Source organism: Mesocricetus auratus, unplaced genomic scaffold (assembly GCF_017639785.1).
Source record: "Mesocricetus auratus isolate SY011 unplaced genomic scaffold, BCM_Maur_2.0 Super-Scaffold_100043, whole genome shotgun sequence".
In the NCBI taxonomy this organism is placed as follows: Eukaryota; Metazoa; Chordata; class Mammalia; order Rodentia; family Cricetidae; genus Mesocricetus; species Mesocricetus auratus.
Window position 1 is genome coordinate 5,593,854 of NW_024429220.1, and position 21,114 is coordinate 5,614,967.

Below are 21,114 nucleotides of genomic sequence, written 5' to 3' on the forward strand. Positions count from 1 at the left end.
GGCATCTAGATTAAAAAAAAAAAAAAGACAGGAAAGTAGAAGGGTATAATTTGAGAAGGCACCAGTGAGAAAAAGGACAGGGGGTGCCCACTGACTCATTTGCCTACCTGTGTGAAACCTCCTCCTGCTTGGCTGCCTGGTCTAGGACAGCTTATGCCTGGTCTAGTCTTGATGTGAGGCTTATGCCTGGTCTAGTCTTGATGTGAGGCTTATGCCTGGTCTAGTCTTGATGTGAGGCTTATGCCTGGTCTAGTCTTGATGTGAGGCTTATGCCTGTCTAGTCTTGATGTGAGGCTTATGCCTGTCTAGTCTTGATGTGAGGCTTATGCCTGGTCTAGTCTTGACGTGAGGCTTATGCCTGTCTAGTCTTGATGTGACAGCTTGTGCCTGGTCTAGTCTTGATGTGACAGCTTGTGCCTGGTCTTATTGCAGCATATGCCACGTTTGGTTGATGTCCCTGGGAGACCTGCTCTTTTCTGAGGGGAGACATGGAGGGGGGTGGATCTGAGGAGAGGAGGTTGGGAAGAGGAGGCTAAGGGGGGGGAGGGGAAACTGTGGTTGGGATGTAATATATAAGAGAATAAACAACAAAACTAAAACTGAGTTCTTCTTTGCATATTTAGCTACCCAGTGAGTCTCCACCACCCCCTCCATTAAAGAAGGTATGCTAGGATTGGACACCTGATGCTATCAGGTCTGGCCATCAGGCTTGCAGGGTGAGCACTTTGTCCACTGAGCCCTCTTACCAACCCTTCCCAGTGTTTTTAAGGGCTGAATGTGTTTGTGTCTGAGTGTTTGGTCTTGTTCCCATGATAAGAAGTGGCTGTCAGATCCCCAGAGACTGGAGTTACAGATAGCCTGAGCTACCGTGCGGGTATAGGATGTGAGCTGAATACCTGGTTTACTTGAGCCCAGGCTAGCCTCAAACTCCCAGAGATCTGCCTGCCTCTGTCTCCTGAGTGTTGGGACTAAAGGTGTGCGCCACTATAGCCTGGCATGGGCTACCATTTTCTAATGACTAAAATACATTAAAACTTTCCTTATGCTAACAAATCAACAAGAAAATCACTTTTTAAAACATAAAGCCATGTAGCAAGAGATTTAAGTACGCATCTGTGGCGCTGGCCACTTCCGTTTTGGCGTGGTCACAGGTGCATACAGGAGGGGGATTTAGGCTGGCTCTGGGTGGCGTGCTCTCTGGTGGATGGCCGGATCCCAGAAAACAGCCTGGAAGGATCCTTGGAACCTGGGGCAGCCACCCGCCTCTCGTGTGTTTTCTCTCCAAATAACCCTTTTACCCTGTCCTGGGTCCAGCGAACCTTGATTCCCACGCGTGACGAAGCCAGGAGAGGCATCTCCACAGCGCCAGCATTGGGAGGTTGAGGCGGGAGGGTCAGCAGCAAAGCAAGGCCCAGTGTGGCTACACGAGGCTGAACCCAGTCTGGCACACCGAGACACTGGCTCCAAAGTTAGCAAAAACACACATAACCGAAGCAGCAACAAAGCGAGAACACAAGGTCACTTCATCTCTTTTCGGGATCACGGGTCCGCTATCCTTTTTTAAGCACAGGAAAAAATGTCCTATTTCAGTTCTTGAGACTGAAATTTAGTCTTTGTGCCTATGGACAGAACTTCAACAGAAGAGTTGACTCGGATGCTTGGTGTCATCACGGATGAGTGCTGACAATGGATGTAAGCCAGGATTTCTCAGAAGCCACGTTAGAGTCTCATTTTTACCCCTTTTGAGACCAAATCTCATGCTGTCCAAACTAGTCTGAAAACTTGTGGGCTCAGTCGTGTGTTGGTGGTGCATACCTTTAATCCCAGCACTCGGGAGGCAGAGGCAGGCCTGGTCTACAGAGAGAGGTCCAGAACAGCCTCCCAAACAATACACAGAAACCCTGTCTGGAAAAACCAAACAAGAAAAAAGGAAAAAGAAAAAAAAAACTTGTGGGCTCATGATCCTCCTTCCCTGATTTCCCATGTCTACAGGTATGCAGCATTATTTCTTGGCCTTCCCATTCCACAACTGACTAAACCCCACTCACAACTCATGACTTACAGGTAAGAATGAGTGGCTGGAGTGATGGTTCAGCGGCTAAGACTGCATATTGCTCTTCCAGGACCCAAATTCAGTTTCCAGCAACCATGCTGAGCGTCTCACAATCTCCTGCATCCCTACTCCAGGGGCTGAAGCCAGATGCCCCTGGACTCTGTGGGCACGTGCACTCACATGCACATGACTCCACAAATGTACATATGTATACATGATTAAAAATAATAAGTCCCTTTCTTTAGAATAAAAAAAGCAGTACAAGATGTAGCACTGTAAAACTTTTTTTTAATAACAGGTCAAATACTGTGAAACATACATATATTCTGATAGTCTTCTAATCCCAGTTGAGTTCAAATTTTAAAGTAACACATACAAGCTAAGAGAATTCAATATTGTTCCAAGGCACTTACTGAATCTCTGTGACTAGATGAAAACAAGAACCATCAAGACGAACAATTAGACAGTAATAATATAAAAATAACTTCTCGCTTACAATTTACAAAATGCATTATTGTTACAATCTTTGATCTCTGATAACCTGCAGTGCTGGGTGCCTGAGCCCAGCAGTTTTAAAATTCAGAAACTGGTTTCTAAAACTTCAGGGCAAATAATTTACAAATAAGGTACACAAAGACTTAGACCATGCAGAAATTCTTACATCTTGTTAATAATATTTTATAACTTCAACTTTATCAAATTATATACCTACTTGCCCTGTACATATACAAAATAATGCATACATGATAAAATGGCAAAAGAGTAGTCCTTTAACTCAATTTATCATAAAAGTATTACTATATTAACAGGTCTACAAGCAGCTTGTAACAGGGTTAAGAGACATTAAGGCAATAATACTTGAAGTTACAAAATAAACAATATGTAATACTTTTTCCTAAGTGTAGTATAAGGCAGGTAGATGGTCCCAGCAAAATTATTAAGGTAACAATCTACACTGCTGTTAGTCCCACATTTTAAAGACGGAGTCCTATAAATCTGGCTTTCAGTGGCACTTGAATTGTCCAGTATAATTTAAAGTGTCTTTTAACTCCCTGAATCATGTCCATTCTGAAGGTGGATCTCTTGGTCCTTTAGGTTTTCCACAGCGATTGCCAAAACCTATAGCCAAAAACCACAAACACAGGTTAACACCAAAAATATTTTAAAAACATTAAGAATGCATCTATACCTCTGCTTCTCCAAACCCAACTGTCAGGGCTGCCTTGAGCACTGCAAGACAAGACCAGCTGTAGCCTTTCCCCCATCCAGGGTTTCCTGTGGATCCCACAGACAAGCCCCACACCACCGTGTCTCAGACCCCATCTCAGGCAGACATCCCAGGCTCAATCACAGGCCATGCCTTCCAGAACAGGTAGGCTGTCCATGGACCTTCTCCACTCTCTCCGAATAGTGCTGCAAGAGAGCACCAGCCACAGCCCCTCCCTCTGTCCATGCCTCCTGTGGATCCCACAGACGGTTCCCCAGGCCTCCCCTTTCCCTGGCCTCCAACACCAGCAAGCATTTCCCATGAAGACACCACCCGAGCAGGCAACATACTCCCTGAAAATCTGCAGAGGAAACAGAAACCGAGGAAGAAATGCCCACCCAAAGACCTAAACCTATCTGTAATCAAGATGCTCATATGCCAGTGTAAGAACACAATCACTAACAGCCAGAACAATATGTCTCCACTAGAGCCCAGCGATCCTGCACCAGCAGCCCCTGAATATTCCAGCATAGCTGAAGAACAAGAAAAAGACCTTATAACCAAGTATATGAAGATGATAGAGGTCTTTGAAGAAGAAACGAATAAATGCCTTAGAGGAATTCAGGACACAAACAATTGGAGAAAATGAATAAAACTGTTCCAAGACCTGAAAATGGAAATAGAAGCGATAAAGAAAACACAAACAGAGGGAAGTCTAGAAATGACACATTTAGGAATGTGAACAGATACTAGAGGAAAGAAAGCTTCACCAACAGAATAAGAGAGACAGAAATATCTCAGGCATTGAAGATATGCTAAAATGGGTACACTGGTTAAAGGAACTGTTAAATCGAAAACTATTCCTAACACAAAGCATCCAGGAAATCTGGGATACTATGGAAAAAACCAAACCTAAGAATAGAGGAAGGAGGCCAGGCGTTGGTGGCGCACGCCTTTAATCCCAGCACTTGGGAGGCAGAGGCAGGCGGATCTCTGTGAGTTCGAGGCCAGCCTGGTCTACCAAGCGAGTTCCAGGACAGTCTCCAAAACAATACAGAGAAACCCTGTCTCAAAAAACCAAAAAGAATAGAGGAAGGAGAATTAACCCATCTCAAAGGCCAAGAAAATATTTTCAACAAAATCATTAAAGAACATTTTCCTAACCTAAGGAGGACATGCCTGTGAAGGTACAAGAAGCACGGGTCTGGGGAGATGGCTCAGTGGTTAGGAGCACGGGCTGCTCTTCCAGAGGACCAGGGCTCAATTCCCAGCATCCACATGGCAGCTCACAACTGTCTGTAACTCCATTTCTGAAGGATCTGACACTCTCACACAGACATGCATGTAGGCAAAACCACTACTGTACATACAATGAAAATTAATATATCATTAACACAAACAAAAAGACGCATACAGAATACGAAAAAGACTACACCAAATGGATTGGGTCAGAAAAAAAGTCTTTTTGCCACAAAATAATAAAACACTGTGCCAGATGGTGGTGGCACACACCTTTAATCTCAGCACTCTGGAGGCAGAAGCAGGTGGCTCTCTGTGAGTTCAAGGCCAGCCTGTCTACAGAACTAGTTCCAAAACAGCTACCTAGAGAAACCTGTCTCAAAACAAACAAGCAAATAAACAAAAACACAAAACAAAAACAAAACAATAAACATACAGAATAGAGAAAGGATTTAATAAGCTTTTAATAAGCTTCAAGGGAAAAAGGCCAAGTAACATATAAAGGCAGATCTATCAAAATCACACCCAACTTTTCAACAGAGACCCTAGAAGCCAGAAGGGCTACATTTATACAATGGAGTATCACTCAGCTGTTAAAAAAAATGACATCATGAAATTTGCAGGTAAATAGATGAAACTAGAAAAAGAAATCATCCTAAGTGAGGTAACCCAGACCCAGAAAGACATACACAGTATGTACTCACTTATATTAGCCATTATGTAAATGATAACCAAGCTACAATTTGTAGACCCAGAGATGTTGAGGGGTCTAGAGGGAACACATGAATCTCCCTGGGAAGGGGAAATAGAAGTTGTGGGTGAACTCCAGGCAGGAGGGGTCAGGTTAGGGAGGAGAGGGGAATGGAGGGAGAGTGTGAGGAGTGATGGCTGGAATTGGGGGTATTTGGGGAGTGGTGTGGAAACTACCTGGGATCTAGGATAATGGTGACCCTGGCGGGGACTCCTAGTAATGGAGGATATGGAGTCCTAACTGGATATCTTTTGTAGCCCGGCAAGGTTTCCAGCAGCGGGGCTGGGTTACATTCGGCTGAGTGGTTAGCTGAGGGGGTCCGTGGAGATCCCCAAACAACCCAGGTGAGAACGGGCAGAGGGGCTCCACTGCTGAGGATGTCAGGGACGTGAAGAAGTCAAGCTAATGTCTGCATGGTGCCTTCATGCTACGGTCTAGTCTCTTGGTTCCGGAAGGTATTCTGTAGACTACAGAAAGAGAAACCTGGATACCAGCCTAGCCACAAAAGCCTCAATCTATAATTTCTCTTGACTGAAAGAAGTGTTGGGGCGGTGATGGTTCAGATGGTTCAGAACTTGTGGGAGTGGCCAACGGATGTCTGGTTTAACTTCAGGCCCAAGCCACAAGAGGGGGCCCATGTCCTACACTGTATGGATAACCAGCAAGGACAGAACCAAACACTAATGTGGGAAATCAATGAAACGATTCCTAATGATATTCTGCTATACTCATAGATTGGTGCTCTGTCCAGTCATCATCAGAGAGGTTTTCTCTGGCAGCAAATGGGAGTAGGTGCAGAGACCCACAGCCAGATGTTCTGCTGAGAAGTCTAAATTGGAGATTTCCAGGTTTCTCCCTTCCAAGCTTGGGAATCCCACAGAAGAGGGTTCAGAATGGTTGTAGGAGTCAGAGGGGATGGAGGACAGCAGGAGAGCATGGCCCACAGAATCAGCTAGGCAGGGCTCACACGGGCTCACGGAGACTGACGCAGCAAGCCTGTGCTTGCATGGGTCCTGTGTATGTATGTTAGTTATGGAGTTAGCTTGGTGTTCTTGTGGGACTCTTCTGAACTGTGGAATGAATGTGTCTCTGACTCTTCTGCCTGAGCTTGAGAGTTTCTCCTGTTGGGTTGCCTTGTACGGCCTTGGTGTGAGAGCTCTTGACTTGTCTTATTGTACTTGGTTTTGTCTTGGTTGGTTGCTGACTCTTGGACTCTTTTCTGAAGGGAAACAGAAGAGTAAATATGGGGAGAGGGGAGATAGAGGGTGAGCTTGGAAGAGTGGAAGGAGGGGAAATTGTGGTCGGGATGCATGTATGAGAGAAGGATCTATTTTCAATTAAAAAAAAAAAGAATACATTCATCGACACCCTCATTTTCTAGAACAAATGAAAATGAAATAAAACAAATGTATTTTGGGTAACTGAAAAAAGTAATTGGTTCTTTAAAGTATTATGGCTGGGCTCAGTGGTAAAACATCTGCTGCTAAGGCACCAGGTCAGGAACCTCCCTGGAGCCCAGGAACTCAGGGCTGGCCTGGACAATTTCACAATATACAAGATCTGTTTACACTTTTCTTTAGAGACGTAGTTGCATTGTTTAGGCTGGCTTCTCTCTCATCACAGACAAAGATAACCTTGAACTTCTTCTCATCTTTCTTTCTGTCTGCTCCTCCCAAGAGCTGGGGCTCAAACTCAGGGCTTCCTATGTGCTGGGCAAGCAATCTGTCAACTGAGTGAGACTCCCAGTTCCTTACAATACTGTTTTTAAAAAACTTTGATTTTTAATCTCTACCTGGAACAGGATAAGCGAATTATTTCACAATCAATTTCAACCACACATACTCTTGGTATCATTTCAGAGTCTGAGTATGCTAAGCTGTAAAGTTTGATAAAGGGCTAGAAACTAGATGGTACAGTCAGTAAAGGTGCTTGCTGCCAAGCCTAACAGCAGTAGATCAATACCCTGAACCCATGATCTCCACATGTACACCATGTCACACACCAATGCACTTACACACACAGTTACAAGTAAATGAAAACATTTTAATGTAGTAAAACTGCTTTATGGAAATCCTGGAAAAGCAGTCGTATATATTTTCTTCCTCTCTATGTTGCTCTGGCTGTCCTGGAACTCACTCTGTAGACCAGGCTGGCCTCAAACTAACAGCTGTCTCCCCAGTGCTGGGATTAGAGGAGTGTCCCAGGATTAAAGGAATGTGCCACCATGCCTGGTTGTTTGTGCTCTAAATGACTGATGCACTTTTTCAGTTTCTGTTAGGATGATCTTTTGAGAAAGGGTCTCATTATATCGTCCTGGCTTGCCTGAAACTCATATGTACACCAGACTGGCCTTGAACTCACAGAGATCCATCCGCCTGTCTCAATGCCAGATGCAAGCATTAGAAGAGTGCCACTATGGCTGCCTATTAAAATTATTAAGTTACCAATATCCGTGGCTTCTGTTAGACTTTCTGTCACTTGACTTTTCTTGTCACTGAATGTAGGTGGACAGTCTGTGCAGGCCTCTGTGTGGACACCCCCTGCATCTACAATAAAAACAAGTCTGCATTAACCACCACCCTGTCAGGTAGAACACAGTCACAATACTCTGCAGGAAGAAGGTACAGGATGCCACGTCATCTCTAGAGGCTCTGATGGCAAGTACCAGGAGACTGGGCACAAGGGGCATGCTAGGTACTTGTCACGTGACCTGAGTCACATCACACAGTGCACACTGCTGTGAGGCTTCAGTTCTCATGTCTAACCTCCCGGTTGCTAGAGCATGACTGACAGCTCGGCAGTCTGCACGCCGGTCTGGTGCACTTACCTCACTGTCATCTGGGTCACGGCACGCTATTCTTTCCTCAAGTACTTACAGTCAAACACGTTTCTTCTCTCTGTTCCCTCTCCAACCCCTCCTCCCCTGCCTCATCCCCTTTCTGCTGCCCAGAGAGGAAGAGGCCTTTCTTGTGAGATCTTCACATCTGTCACATCATTTGGAGCAGGTCTTAGACTCTCCCCCATGTGTCTAGGCTGAGAGAGTATCCCTCTATGTGGAGTAGACTCCCCGTCCATTCTTATACCAAGGATAAATACTGACCCACAACCAGAGACCCCATAGATTGCCCAGGCCTCTTAACTGACACCTACGTTCAGGTGGTCTGGATCGGTCCTATACTGGTTTCCCAGCCACCAGTCCTTAGATGCTTAGAGCCTAGAGTAGAGTTGACAGATCCAACGTGTGTCACAGTCTTCTTTGCCCACCCCTCCAACTCCATTTTGCTAACAAGAGTCTTGCTACGTGCCCAGGCTGGAGTCTAACTTCTGCACCTCCTGCCTACTTCCTAAGTGCTACAATTTCAGGCATCATCATCCTCTATTTGGTTTTCTTTTAAACCATTTACACTTATTATTTATGAGAATGAAAAAGCCACATCGTATGTGTGGAGGCCAGAGGACAATTTTCAGGATTTGGTCTCTCCTTCTACCATGTGGGTCCTAGGGCTTAAACACAGGCTATTAGGCTTGGCAGCAAGTGCCTTTATCCTCTGAGCCATCTTACCAGCCCTAAAACAATAAAACAGTTCAGCTCAAGGGTGCACACAGTCCTGCCAAGAGTAGGACTTGATCTGGGGCTTCCAGCATGGTAGGAGACATCACCATCATCTTAGTAGTGCGGTTAACGTCTAACAAGATCACACACAGACACAATGGAGACTGGTGTTGACAAGGTCCTCAGGGCCCTCTTCTAAGGAGAGATAAAGGCAATGCAGATTTAAGACCTTGATTTCTCAGTCGTGTGAAGGTGGCTGAGGAGCAGGACTCAGCTTTACAAGCTAAGGTATACAAAGCCCAGGGGGAAGGACAGGGTGCTAACTAGAGCGTATGAAAAGAGCAGATAACAGCAAAAGCCCAACTGTAGCTATTTCAAAAGGGAATGAACAAATTTTAGGACATTAGGACACCGAAGTCCAAGGTATAGTAGCAGTTGTACTATAGCAACAGCAATATCATTTGTTATATGTTGTTTAATTTAATTAAGCCTTCAAGCCATCTTCTAAGACAGGTGACTATTACCGTCAAAAAAAGTTTAGTAACAGCTTCATCTATCTTATCATGCCTGACTTGTGAGGGCTGGGGAACTAGGGCTTCATGCACACTAGACACCCACTGAGAAACCTCAATTGGACAGACAGTTTCCCAACTTGACAGTATAACTAATGATTCCTTTCCAAATAAACATGAACACTCAATTGGTTTTCCATGCCGCAGGTCAATCTGGAGCATTTACTCTAACAAAAGTGAACTTCTAGGTAACTTGTTAATTTTGGTGCTAGAGAGTAAACCTAGACCTTAGATCTGTTAACTATATGCTCCACCACAGTTATAACCCCAGTTTCTGGATATTTTAATAAACAACAAAAAAGCAACCTATTTCCCATAAACCTGTAACTTCTGGTACTAATTGTCTCCATGAAGTTCCAAGTCAGATCAATAATCTGTGGGTGCAGCCAGCTTAGAATTGTATCACAGAACTGTATTTCCTCAAGAAGTTATCCTAGAGACCTCCATATATATACAAATACCCCAGCATGAAACACGATACGTGCTATTTTATAGAAATCAATTTATAACGTTTATTTATTTATTTATTTTGGTTTTTCAAGACAGGGTTTCTCTGTATTGTTTTTGAGGCTGTCCTGGAACTCGCTCTGTAGACCAGGCTGGCCTCGAACTCACAGAGATCTGCCTGCCTCTGCCTCCCAAGTTCTGGGATTAAAGACGCGTGCCACCAACGCCCAGCATAAAGTTTATTGTTAAAAAGGAAAAATTAATCTAGTAACTTACCATATTTTTCACTTCCAGAGGTTATCAAGCCCTGCAAAGACATTTAATAGCATTGCAGTAAGTTCACCTTATAAACAAATAGAAAATTTAATCAATTATAGATATTTACCCCAAGAAATTTAGGTGTATCAAAAAAAATGCCCCCTTGTTATTTTATTCATTTATTTTTGAAAGTGAATCTCACATAGCCCAGGCTAGTTTCAAACTCACTATCGAGGCAAGGGTGGCCTTAAATTCTGACCTTTCCTTCATTTCATTTCCCAAAGTGCTAGGGTAACAGGCATGTCCTATCATGCTTGGTTTGTATCTTGATTTTCAATGAAGAAAAAGAAAGCAATGTTGTTTCACCATGCTCGAATGTTGTCATGCTTTATTTAAAGCGCTCCCTTTTGTGTGCTGATGTGCACATGTGGGTGCACCTGTGACTGTGACGACGGATGAGATGACACTGGGTGTCCTGCTCTACTGCCCTCTGCCCTGTTCCTTTGTGGCAGTCTCTCACTGCGTCTGGGTACCAGTGCTTATCTTGTCTCTTTGCCCCAAAGTACTGGGTGCTGGGGTTATAGGAGTCTCAGGGCACACCTAGATTTTGACAAGGCTTCTGGGATTGGAACTTAGGTCTTCATGTTTGAACAGCAACTGCTCTGACCCTCAGCCACTTCAGCAGCTCTTACTATACTGATGTATACTGGACAGGGAAGAGTCTGCATAAAAACAGAACAAACACCCCCAGCCCTCCCCTCCCTGTTAAGAACTAACACACAGAGGAATACACAGCTGTAGTCTACCAACCATCCACTGTGTTTTATCAAACTGATATCCCTGAGTACAAGTTACCACTACCAAGTGTTTCCTGAATATAAAACAAACCTAGGGTGGTTGTGTAAGATAGGGAGACAAAGCCTAGTATACTAGTAGAATCCCCCCAAATACCAAGTCCTGTTTATACCTCCAAAACAATTTGAGACATGTTCTAATTTATAAATTCCCCAAAAGCCTTTGACCAAATAATAGTCTGAAGAGAGGGCCTTGTGAAAGCCAGGGGAACCTTGGCATTCAGCAAGATGTGATGGTGCACGTGTGTAATGTGTGTGACCCTCAGAGTGAGGGGCAGAGGCAGGAGAGCCAGCGGTTCAAAGGCATCCCTGCACACAGGACAAGTCTGAGGAGAGCATCCCTGCACACAGGACAAGTCTGAGGACAGTCTAGCTATGCAAGGCCCTGTCTCAAAAAGTAACAAACAAAACAAAGCAACAAGAAATGCTCATCAAAAATGATCAATTATGGATATCAACAAAGCATGGCATTACGTTGTAGTAAGTGTTAAGGCTGGGCAACACAACCCAAGGAGTTCACGGGAGGCCTGCCCTTTCCTGAATGGAAATGGAGGAGGGGAGGGAGAAGAAACTGCAGTCAGGATGTAAAATAATATAATAATGAACACTAGACAGGAAACAAGGCCAACGTAGCAATGGGGGAGCCGAGTTAGTAGGCTAGGGTAACAAGCCTAGGACTGTCGGCTACATCAAAGGCAGAAGCTGCTAACCCAGAGCCAGTCCAGTCCCCCAGTGACTCACTTCAGACTCTCCTTGTCCAGACCACTCCTGACATGGAAATTCACTCCATTCAGGTCTCACAGGCGTACCTGAGGAAATGAAATCTCAATACATTAAATCTCTATCTTCAACCCTTGAGAGTCAATACAAAACACATCCTACACATTTTAGAAACGATTTTCATGAACATGCCCAACAGCAACCCAACTTGAATGTTAATTTATATACTGAAAAGTGAAATAGTACATGTTGACATTAATGAATGAAAAGACACCAAATGCAAATACACTTATAATTGCATTTAATTTAATTTCAGTAGTTTCCAGTGACTACTACAAATGCAACCATTTAGCAATCTCAGGACGGGAAAACAACACGACTTTAAGAGTTTTTCAAGTGAGTGATAAAAAACTGTCAGCACCAACTAAAACTTACATGTTGATTCTAATTGCTCAGTATAAGAGCTACTAAGTTAAAATTAGCATTGTAGAAGAAATACTCACTGTGCTCACTTGCTAATACGAAAGATTCAGGAGTTCGTTCAGGTAGGGGAGGAGGTGACTCTTCACTAACATCAACATCTGAAGTAAACACAAAATCAGACATTTAAAAATAGTAAAAAGAAAAAATAGTAAAACACCATTGAAATAACAGAGAACTTTCTTGATAGCTCAAAAATAAAAATAAAAATCCCTGCCAACTATCAAAGAATTAGTTCCAAACATCATTACCAATCCATTCATTTTACTGAGCAGTCAGGTAATGGTGGCACACGCCTTTAATCACTGCACTCAGGAGGCAGAGGCAGTCAGATCTCTGAGTTTGAGGCCAGCCTGATCTACAGAATGAGTTCTAGGACAGCCAGGACTGTTTCACAGAGAAACCCTTTCTCCAAAAGCCAGACTTTTTTGTTGTTGTTTTCTTTTGTTTTTTTGAGACATGGTTTCTCTGTGGCTTTGGAGGCTGTCCTGGAACTCGCTCTTGTAGACCAGGATGGCCTCGAACTCACAAAGATCTGCCTGCCTCTGCCTCCCAAGTGCTGGGATTAAAGGCGTGCGCCACCAACGCCAGCCCAAAGACTTTTAATAAGCAAAGAAGGAACAGACTCCATTGCTACTGTACAAAGCAAATGACTCCCCTAACTTGCTGAAACTGAAGACATTACTTTGGACCATGAGGGTGAAAGTCTTCATTCAGTAAAGAAATCAGTGGCTTGCTGGGTTTCCTGCTGAAGTTTTGTGTGCAAAGAAAGCTGATCACTTGATAAAAGCCAGTGTTTCCTAAATGATCCAGTTGCTTAACTCGCATGAATTCTAAAAAATCATGCAGTCTGTCCAATTCACCTCATAATCTTCACTCATTTAAAAATTATGTACTTGAGTCCGATTTCAAGCAACTAAACTAAAAGATATAGTGTAGCTACTAATAGTTTAGTAACCATTTATGTACTACCCCAAGTACCCCAAGGATATAAACTAAAGCCATTTTAAGCCTTACAGTGCAGGATAAACCAGTGTATTAGGTCTTGGAATTCTTGTTCTAGGTAAAGAAAGGAAACAAGAGCAGACTAACAAATTCTAGTATAAAATTCCTTAATTTTTGTGTCAATTGTTTTACAAAGCAAGCAACAAATGAAGTATTAATCCACTATAAAGTAAATAATTCACGATATAAGGTAAGTGATTAGGAACAATCTCAGCACTTGGGAGGCAGAGGCAGGCAGATCTCTGTGAATTTGAGGCCAGTCTTGTCTATAGGAATAGTTTCACGACAGCCAGGGCTGTTAAACAGAGAAACCCTGTTTCGAAAAACCAATAAAACAAAACGAACCTCTACTTGTTTTTATTTATGTTCCCTGGTGTTTTGCCTATACGTGTGTCTGTGTGAGGGTGTCGGCTCCCCTGGAACTGGAGTTACAGACAGTTATGAGCTGCCGTGTGGGTGCTGCGAATGGAAGTTGGGGCCTCTGGAAGAACAGCCAGTGCTCTTGACCACTGAGCCATCTCTCTAGCCCTGAAAAATGACTACTTGTGGCAGTCACGGTAATGTATTCCCAGACGTCTCAGAGCACAGGGGATTGAAGAAGAAAGACGAAGTTCCAGGCCCTTATCTTAAAAACAAAGCAAGAGGGAAGGGGCCATGAAGATTTCAAGAAGCGGTACTACACAGCAGCCATGGTGATACACACTAGAATCCCTGTCAAGGGAGGTGGAGGCAGGAGGATGCAGTTCCAAAAAGGCCGCCCTCCACAAGGAGGCCTGTCTTCTGGACACGGCTGCTTCAGCAGGGAGGTCCTGAAGCACAGACCTGGTAGCAGTGCATGTGCACCCTTCTCAGGGCTGAAGGGGTTAAAAGCTTCTAGTCAGCTGAGTCCCAGGCTGTTGTGGGCTGACTTCACACTGAAAGCAACTTTTTAGCAAGCATTTGTGAAAAGAGCTCTTTAAAGTGACTTTGCAGTCAAAGATAGGAAAGAGAACTATCGCACATTTATAAGAAGATAGGAAAGAGAACTACCACGTATTTATAAGAGCACGGGTGAGACTGATGGCTAAGCAGGGTTCTACATAATTTGTGTCATCAATACCTCAAATTATTTTAATCTACTTTATTTCTGTTTAGTCAGATAAATCTGACTTACACAAAGCACTAAGCTGTACAAAACAAGACCAAAGCAATCTTCTAGCAATGATAGGACTATGGAAAACACAGTGCCCACTGACACAACGATGAAATCATGGTAGCAATAAATACAAGCTTATTAAAAAATGTTATCTAAGGGGCCAGGGAGACGGCTCAGTGGTTAAGAGCACAGCTGCTCTTCCAGGAGCCAGGTTCAATCCCCAGCACCCACATGGCAGCTCACAGCTGTCTGTGATTCCAATTCCAAGGGATCCGACAACCTCATACAGACATACACGCAGGCAAAAATACCAATGCACATGAAATGAAAATAAATGCAATTTAAAAAATGCTACCTAAAAAACAGCTCAGTTTTGTTGTAGGTTCCAGCATGGTGTGAAATCATAATGCATGGACAGAGCTAAACCGTGTAGAACAGAGATGGGCAGGTAACAGAGCCACAGTGAGACCACATTACCTTTTTCAGCACCTGTCAAATCCTGCCGAGCAATGGACATCGTCAACACCTTCCTAGTGGAAGCGCTTTCGGCACTCCTGGCAGCAGAAACGGTGGCACTTGCCGTTGAAATGCTAGTTTTGCTCTTGGTCACAGCACCATCCAAGTCCCTTTCATCTGAGTCTGAGTCATCAGAGTGAAGAGGGTTGGTAAAGCTGAGCGGTGCTCCCAACATAGGGGAGCTGTCTTGGGGATCCACAAGCTCTCGGGCCCCGACTTCTGGAGTAGAGCTTGCTGTTGAACTCGCAGTTTTTACAGGCTGAGAATGGTTATCTGGTGATTTCCCTTCAGATGAGTCAGACACAGGGCTGGCATTTTCAGGTCCATGAAATGACCATGTTACATGTCCTTTCTTATCAAGAGGCAAGCGGTCTGGCCGTGGCAGTGTGAGTGAGTCTGGAGATTGTTCTGAAGAATCGGGGGCTCTGTCTAAAGGTACCGCACTGCAGTCCACACAAGAATTCTGAGGAACATCGTCAACTTTTACATCACCCGAATTTAACTCCTGTGGCCTGGAGGTCTTGTCGGTCACAGACATCGGAGCAGATTTAATCTTAATTGCATGTGCTCTATTCAAGAGTGCGTTCCCATCAAAACTTTTGGGTCCCTCTTGGAGAGGGACTTTCTTAATCTCAAAACTTAAATTTCGCTCTAGTTTCTTGTCTATGTGTTCAACAGTGGACTCATTTCTCCCTGCAGCGTCTGATGACTTGTTATAATTTCTGTTGAGGTCTGTCGAGTGTTGCTCTGATGAGACCACGTGTAGCACTGGCTTTGGGTGGTACCTGTCATTGTCCTGCCACACAGTGGTAACGGTTGGAAAGGCTGAAGGGGGAGAAGGGGTCAGGACGGGCGGCACCGGGTGAGGCTCCGGAGGCTGCAGTATCTCTTCCTTGGCGTCCCCTTCCACAAGGCAGCTGCAGACAACAAACCGGGTTTAAAGACGTTAACACTTTAAAAGGAGCTGACTAATGATAACTGCTAAATCCACTACAATATGGCTAAAGTTCTCACTAGTAAGACTAAAACAAATCAGTATTTATAAAGGTAACACAAATGTATTTTTTTACACTTATAGGACTTTAATGAAACACAGTAGTTCCCTTCCATTCTGTATTAACCAGCGGCACCATCTAAGACTTTTTCCTGTGGCTGGGAGGTGGTGGCACACACCTTTAGTCTCAGCACTGGGAAGCAGAGGCAGATGGATCTCTGTGAGTTTGGGGACACTCAGGACTACATATAGGGAAAAAGAAAACTTTTATAGCTACTTTTAAGACATTGACACTGCTATTATTTCTTGATCTTTTTGTTTTAAGCACTAAACTTCCTACTTTGGAAATACCTCCTAGCCTAGCTTCTCATTATTCTTACAGTTTTGTTCAGCAAAATCTACGACCATTGGTATTATTCACACTTACGACACCATGTTTTCTTTCATTCTAGAACCTCGTTTTCCTGTTAGTCTTGGAGTTGTAATGGCTCAGTTCTGTGAGTGTCCTGTCAGGTCATGCACACCAGGGAGGCGGGCATCACACCACAGTCATTCCTCTGTAGACGGTGTGGCCGCCCCACCCAGGCTACCAAGGATCTGCGCTTCAGACTTGCATGTTCCCAGTCCATCATACTCTCTACTCTCACTCTCATTTTGCTGTGCTAAGGCAAACTTTTGTTTTAAAATTATGTTGCCTTTCAACCAGAGTCTCAGGGCATAACCTAGTCTGGCTTTAAACGCACCTGCTGCCTCTGTGCCCCAAATGCTGGAATTATAGGTGTGCACCACCTTACTCAAGAGATGTAACCTTCTAGAGGACTAATATACTTGTACCTTCAAAGGTACTGACTTCTAATAAAAGCAACTGTTCTCTGTAGCCTTATGGTTCTGATTAAGTATAGTGCAGTTGTAGTGAGGGTCCAGCATGCAAGACAATCTGGGTTCAATCCTCACCAACAAACAAACACATCAGCCCCTCCCCCTTTGCTAGAAAGCTAATATATTAGTGGAAGAAAATAATAAAAACTGGGAGCATGGCACAGGTCAATTTCCCACACCCACATGGCAGCCCATAAATGTTTGTAACTCTAGTCCAAAAGGACTGATGCTCTTTTCTAGCCTCTATGGGCACCAGGCACACACAGGGCAGACAGGTGTAAATGAAGTTTAAACACCCATACACATTGAGTGTAAGTCCACGGAGGCCAGAGGACACTGGTGCCCCTGGAGCGGGGTTAAGGTGGTAGCGAGAAAAACCAACGTTGGTCCTGGGAACTGAACTTGGGTCCTTCACTGCTGAGCCGTCTCTCCAGCCCCACAGTTGCTTACGTTCTCAGCTGAAAACGTGGTGTCTTCTATAGCACTTACATCCCAGAGTTGAGAAAGCTGCCTTTACCCATGCTGAGCCTTTCTGACCTCTAACAACAACCTTAAAATTGTATGAGACGCAAAGATGTTTTCCACAGTGAAGGAATCCAGCGGGAGAAGACGCGGGGCACAAAGTTAGAGAGCTACTTTAGGAACAAGCGTATGACCTAAGCATGCCAATCTGCAACCAACAGCAAAACTTTCCATTGTCAAGTGATGAACTTAGCTCAGTAATATTCTGCTCTAAACATTTAAGTGAAGAAATTAATTAATCTCATCTGTGATCCCATGCATTAAGGCTGGGCAAGGGAATGCAGAATGAGGAGTAGGGTCCCAAAAGTCAGCAAGAGTCAGCGACAGTCCCTGACCTCATTGTTAGGAGCCCCATAAGATGATCACGCTACACTACTGTAACATGTATACAGAGTGCCTGGGCAGACCAGACCCAGACAGGCTCCCTGGCTGTCAGCTCAGTCTCTGTGAGCCCCTATGAGCCTAGGTTAGTTGATTCTGGGGTCCTCCTTGTGGTCTCTTTCATTACTCCCCCCTGTCACCTCACCCCATTTGTTTTCAATGGTCTCATTTTTTATATTTAGTTCATTTAACCAACCAAAGCTTTAATAGGTGTTTGGTCTGATAAAAATCATCGAAGCCTATGTTCTTGTTTTCAAGATGGTAAATGGGTTTTGCAGTACAGGAAAATAGACAATAAGTACTGTTTGGCACATACATTCTTAGGAAAAATACTTTATGTGTGTGTTTGAGCCTTAAGAGTTCAGAAGCATTATTGCATGCCCTGGAACTGAACCCAGGACCTCTGTAAGAACACCAAGCGTTTTACCTCTGTAAACCAGGCTGGCCTGTATCTGAGATTCAGCTGCCTTGTGCTTCCCATCCCAAGTGCTGGAACTAAAGGTGTGTTCCACCATCCTCACAAATACATTCTTACCTGCAGCGCTCATTAGTCATCTATTCAAAGCCATGAATTGGTAACACGTATGTGTGGGTGCACTTGTCTATGCGTGCTCACGTGATGGCCAGTGGTCAGATCAACTTATCTGTCATGCCCCACCTTGTTTTGAGACAGGTTTTCTCACTGAACCTGGAGCCTCTCTTTTTGGCGAGACTGGATGCTGAGCTTCTGGGATCTGCCTGTCTCTATCTCTCCTTCCTTTTATTGGTGGGGTTAGTGCACATGCCACCATGCCAAACTTTGACATGGGTACCGTGGAATCAAACTCACATTCTCATGCCTGCATAGCAACACTTTAACCACTAAGCATTTCCCATCTAGCCATGGGACTTTTGTGAAACCCTGTGTTGGAAAAAAGAAAAAGAAAAACAAACAAAAACAAAAAAACTGCAAAAAAGAAAAAAGCTAAATGACATAATTTTTCCAACCAATAAACTTTAATTTTTTTGGTCAGTCAAAATAATAAACCTCTACTTCAAATCCTACTTTCTGTGTTTGCTATCCTATAAATAAATGTCTTTAAGACAACTTACTTGAATTTAGTGCAGTTGTCTTTTAAAAAGTTAAAGACTCAAGGCTGGTGAGCTGGCCCGTTGATTAAGAAACTGTTGCTTTTCCAGAGGACCAAGGTTTGATTCCCAGAACTCACATGGCAGCTTACAGCCACTTTTTACTTCAGTTCTAGGGATTCCAATGCATCCTTCTTACATACATACATATTTAGAGATTTAACTGCATACACATACATACATGCAGGTAAAAGACTTATACACATAAAACCAAATGAATAGTTATTAAAATAAATACATAACTAACTAACTAAATTAACTAACCAGCCCACCCACTCCCTATTACTCTTTAGCCCAGGCTATTGTTTGCAGCAACCCTCTTAAATGCTGGTCTTACACCAAGCATCATCCAATTGTATACTTGCTAAGTGCATGTGTTCCAACACACTCTGCTGTTTGTGGGCTTCCCAAACTAGACAGTTCTAAAGGCATTGGCACGAACCAACCACGACTTCTTGTTTGAATTCCACAAATGCTTAAGTTTTACACATAGGTGTGAAAGTCTAGTTCGTTTTCCCAGGCAGCACTCTGCTGGGAGCAGACATTCATGCTACTTTTTTGCCATATAAAATGTTCTCTTGGGGCTGGGTGTGTGCTTAGTGCTAGATGCTAGCCTCCCACACAGGAAACCCTGGCTTCCTTCCTCCTCCACGGCTCTACACCACTGTTTTCCAGCTGTACTTTTTCCTTTATGCTATACCCAGAATCTGGAGATCTCACACTCAAACCTTGGCCAAGACAGGCATTTGGGGCACCATCTTGAAATAAGAACTTCTGACTAGTTCTCCTAACTTATGGAAAACCACTTCAAGGAAAGGAAAGGAAAGACTTCCTATTTTAACACCAAAATATGTACTCTGGTACAATGTGCTACTAACACTTTATATCAACTCAAACACAAACTTTAACATACCAGTAGCAAACAACTGTGAATGTGCTACATCCTAATGAATTAACCTGCTAAAAGAATTGTTCAGAATCTGTGATTTTAGTTGTGTCAGTAGAGTAAAGGAATCCGCTTAGAGAGAAAATGTCCTATGGCACAGTACCTCCGAGTCCTTGGTGGCTTTGGAGGAGGAGAATCTTGTTTTTCACTATCGACGGAGCTGACCATATTTCCAGTGGTAATTTCATTCTGTCAAGGGGAAAACAAGGTTTCCTTGATTGATACATGAAAGAACTGAACCCATAAAGTTTGTCTAGGACCTCTATGCACAAGCTGTGCTATATATCCCTACATCATGATGTGCACAAGCAAACACACACATACTCCATAATAATACATTTTTAAAAATTGATGACCCAGTAAGATCATTTAAGCTAAAATGGTAATGAATTACAACATGACAAAAAGGGACTAACTGGTGGCCCTGTAACTCTGCCTTTTAGAGTGTGTAACACATTGGCATGGTGATGTTATGTCTATAATCCCAACACTCAAGGAGGCCGAGACAAGAGAGCCTCAAACAGCCGGGGTTACATAGCAAGATTGTTTCACAACATAAAAATGTACATAATGTACAGAAGTACAAAATGTTATACTACCACGTCAAACCAAATTCAAGCAGACCCAACACAATTATTTAGTCGTGGGTAAAAGTAAGGGGAGAATAATGTAGTTAGGTTTTTAAAAATGTAGCTTATACTTGAATCAAAAATGAATACTGACTTTGACATAAGATCTTTCCTATAATTTTCTTATTGAGTTCAAGTCACTAATTCTCTACCGTAACAGAGTAAAAGTTAAGTAAGGTAAGTTTAAGTCAGATAAAAATAACTTTAGTCATGGACATTCTCACAACGCTGTAGCATAAGCTAAATCTTGGTTAGATAGAAGTGAAGAATACTCACACTATCAGCGATTTTCTGTGCTCCATGAATTTCATACAGTTGTAGCTGTTTTTCAAACAGTTGTGCAATAGCTCTATGGACAAGCTCATATTGCTCCTATTAGAAAGAGAAATGATAAACAGGAGACAATGAGAAACACCAGAGGAAACATCTATGGAAATATGATTTATAACAGAAAAAAATTAAGTATACCTTTGTTTGTACTGCAGAGTGCCTTTGTGTTCGCATTTCTTGTATTAAATTAAATACGTTAAATTCCTCTGGAATTTTCTAAAACAAAGAATTTAACATATGTAACTGTAGACAATGTTCCACACAGGCCTTAGGCACAGGGTGATCAACAGCAGATATTCCCTGAGAACTACCCTTCAGACACAGAACGCACTATGGCCACAGCTCATCCAATCCTCAGTAGTCACTACAGAGCATGACTACAGCATGCAGGGAATAAAGGCCATAACAAACTGATGGAGTAGAAATTAAATAGCTACGAAGGGCCGAGAGGATAGCCCAAGTCAGTAAACACTCACATAACCCACACAGACACAGGGTGCTGGCAGAGTTTGAAA

At 43.4% G+C, this 21,114-nt stretch overlaps 1 protein-coding gene across 3 annotated transcripts in view; it reads right to left on the minus strand.

Moving 5' to 3' along the window:
• Nucleotides 1-2,321: 2,321 nt before the first annotated feature.
• The window catches only part of Ptpn12 (protein tyrosine phosphatase non-receptor type 12), a 67,137-nt gene continuing 48,344 nt past the window's right edge, over nt 2,322-21,114 (minus strand). For 2 of the 3 annotated variants that reach the window (XM_040735135.1, XM_040735136.1), the window contains 9 exons: nt 20,738-20,815; nt 20,546-20,641; nt 19,744-19,829; nt 14,752-15,707; nt 12,158-12,235; nt 11,676-11,743; nt 10,099-10,129; nt 7,695-7,796; nt 2,322-3,172 (listed from right to left, as the gene is read on the minus strand). In XM_040735135.1, coding sequence (XP_040591069.1) covers nt 3,111-3,172; nt 7,695-7,796; nt 10,099-10,129; nt 11,676-11,743; nt 12,158-12,235; nt 14,752-15,707; nt 19,744-19,829; nt 20,546-20,641; nt 20,738-20,815 — 1,557 coding nt within the window. In that variant the 3' untranslated portion in view covers nt 2,322-3,110. The remainder of the gene's footprint in view (nt 3,173-7,694; nt 7,797-10,098; nt 10,130-11,675; nt 11,744-12,157; nt 12,236-14,751; nt 15,708-19,743; nt 19,830-20,545; nt 20,642-20,737; nt 20,816-21,114) is intronic. The other variant, XM_040735134.1, reaches the window with a different exon arrangement.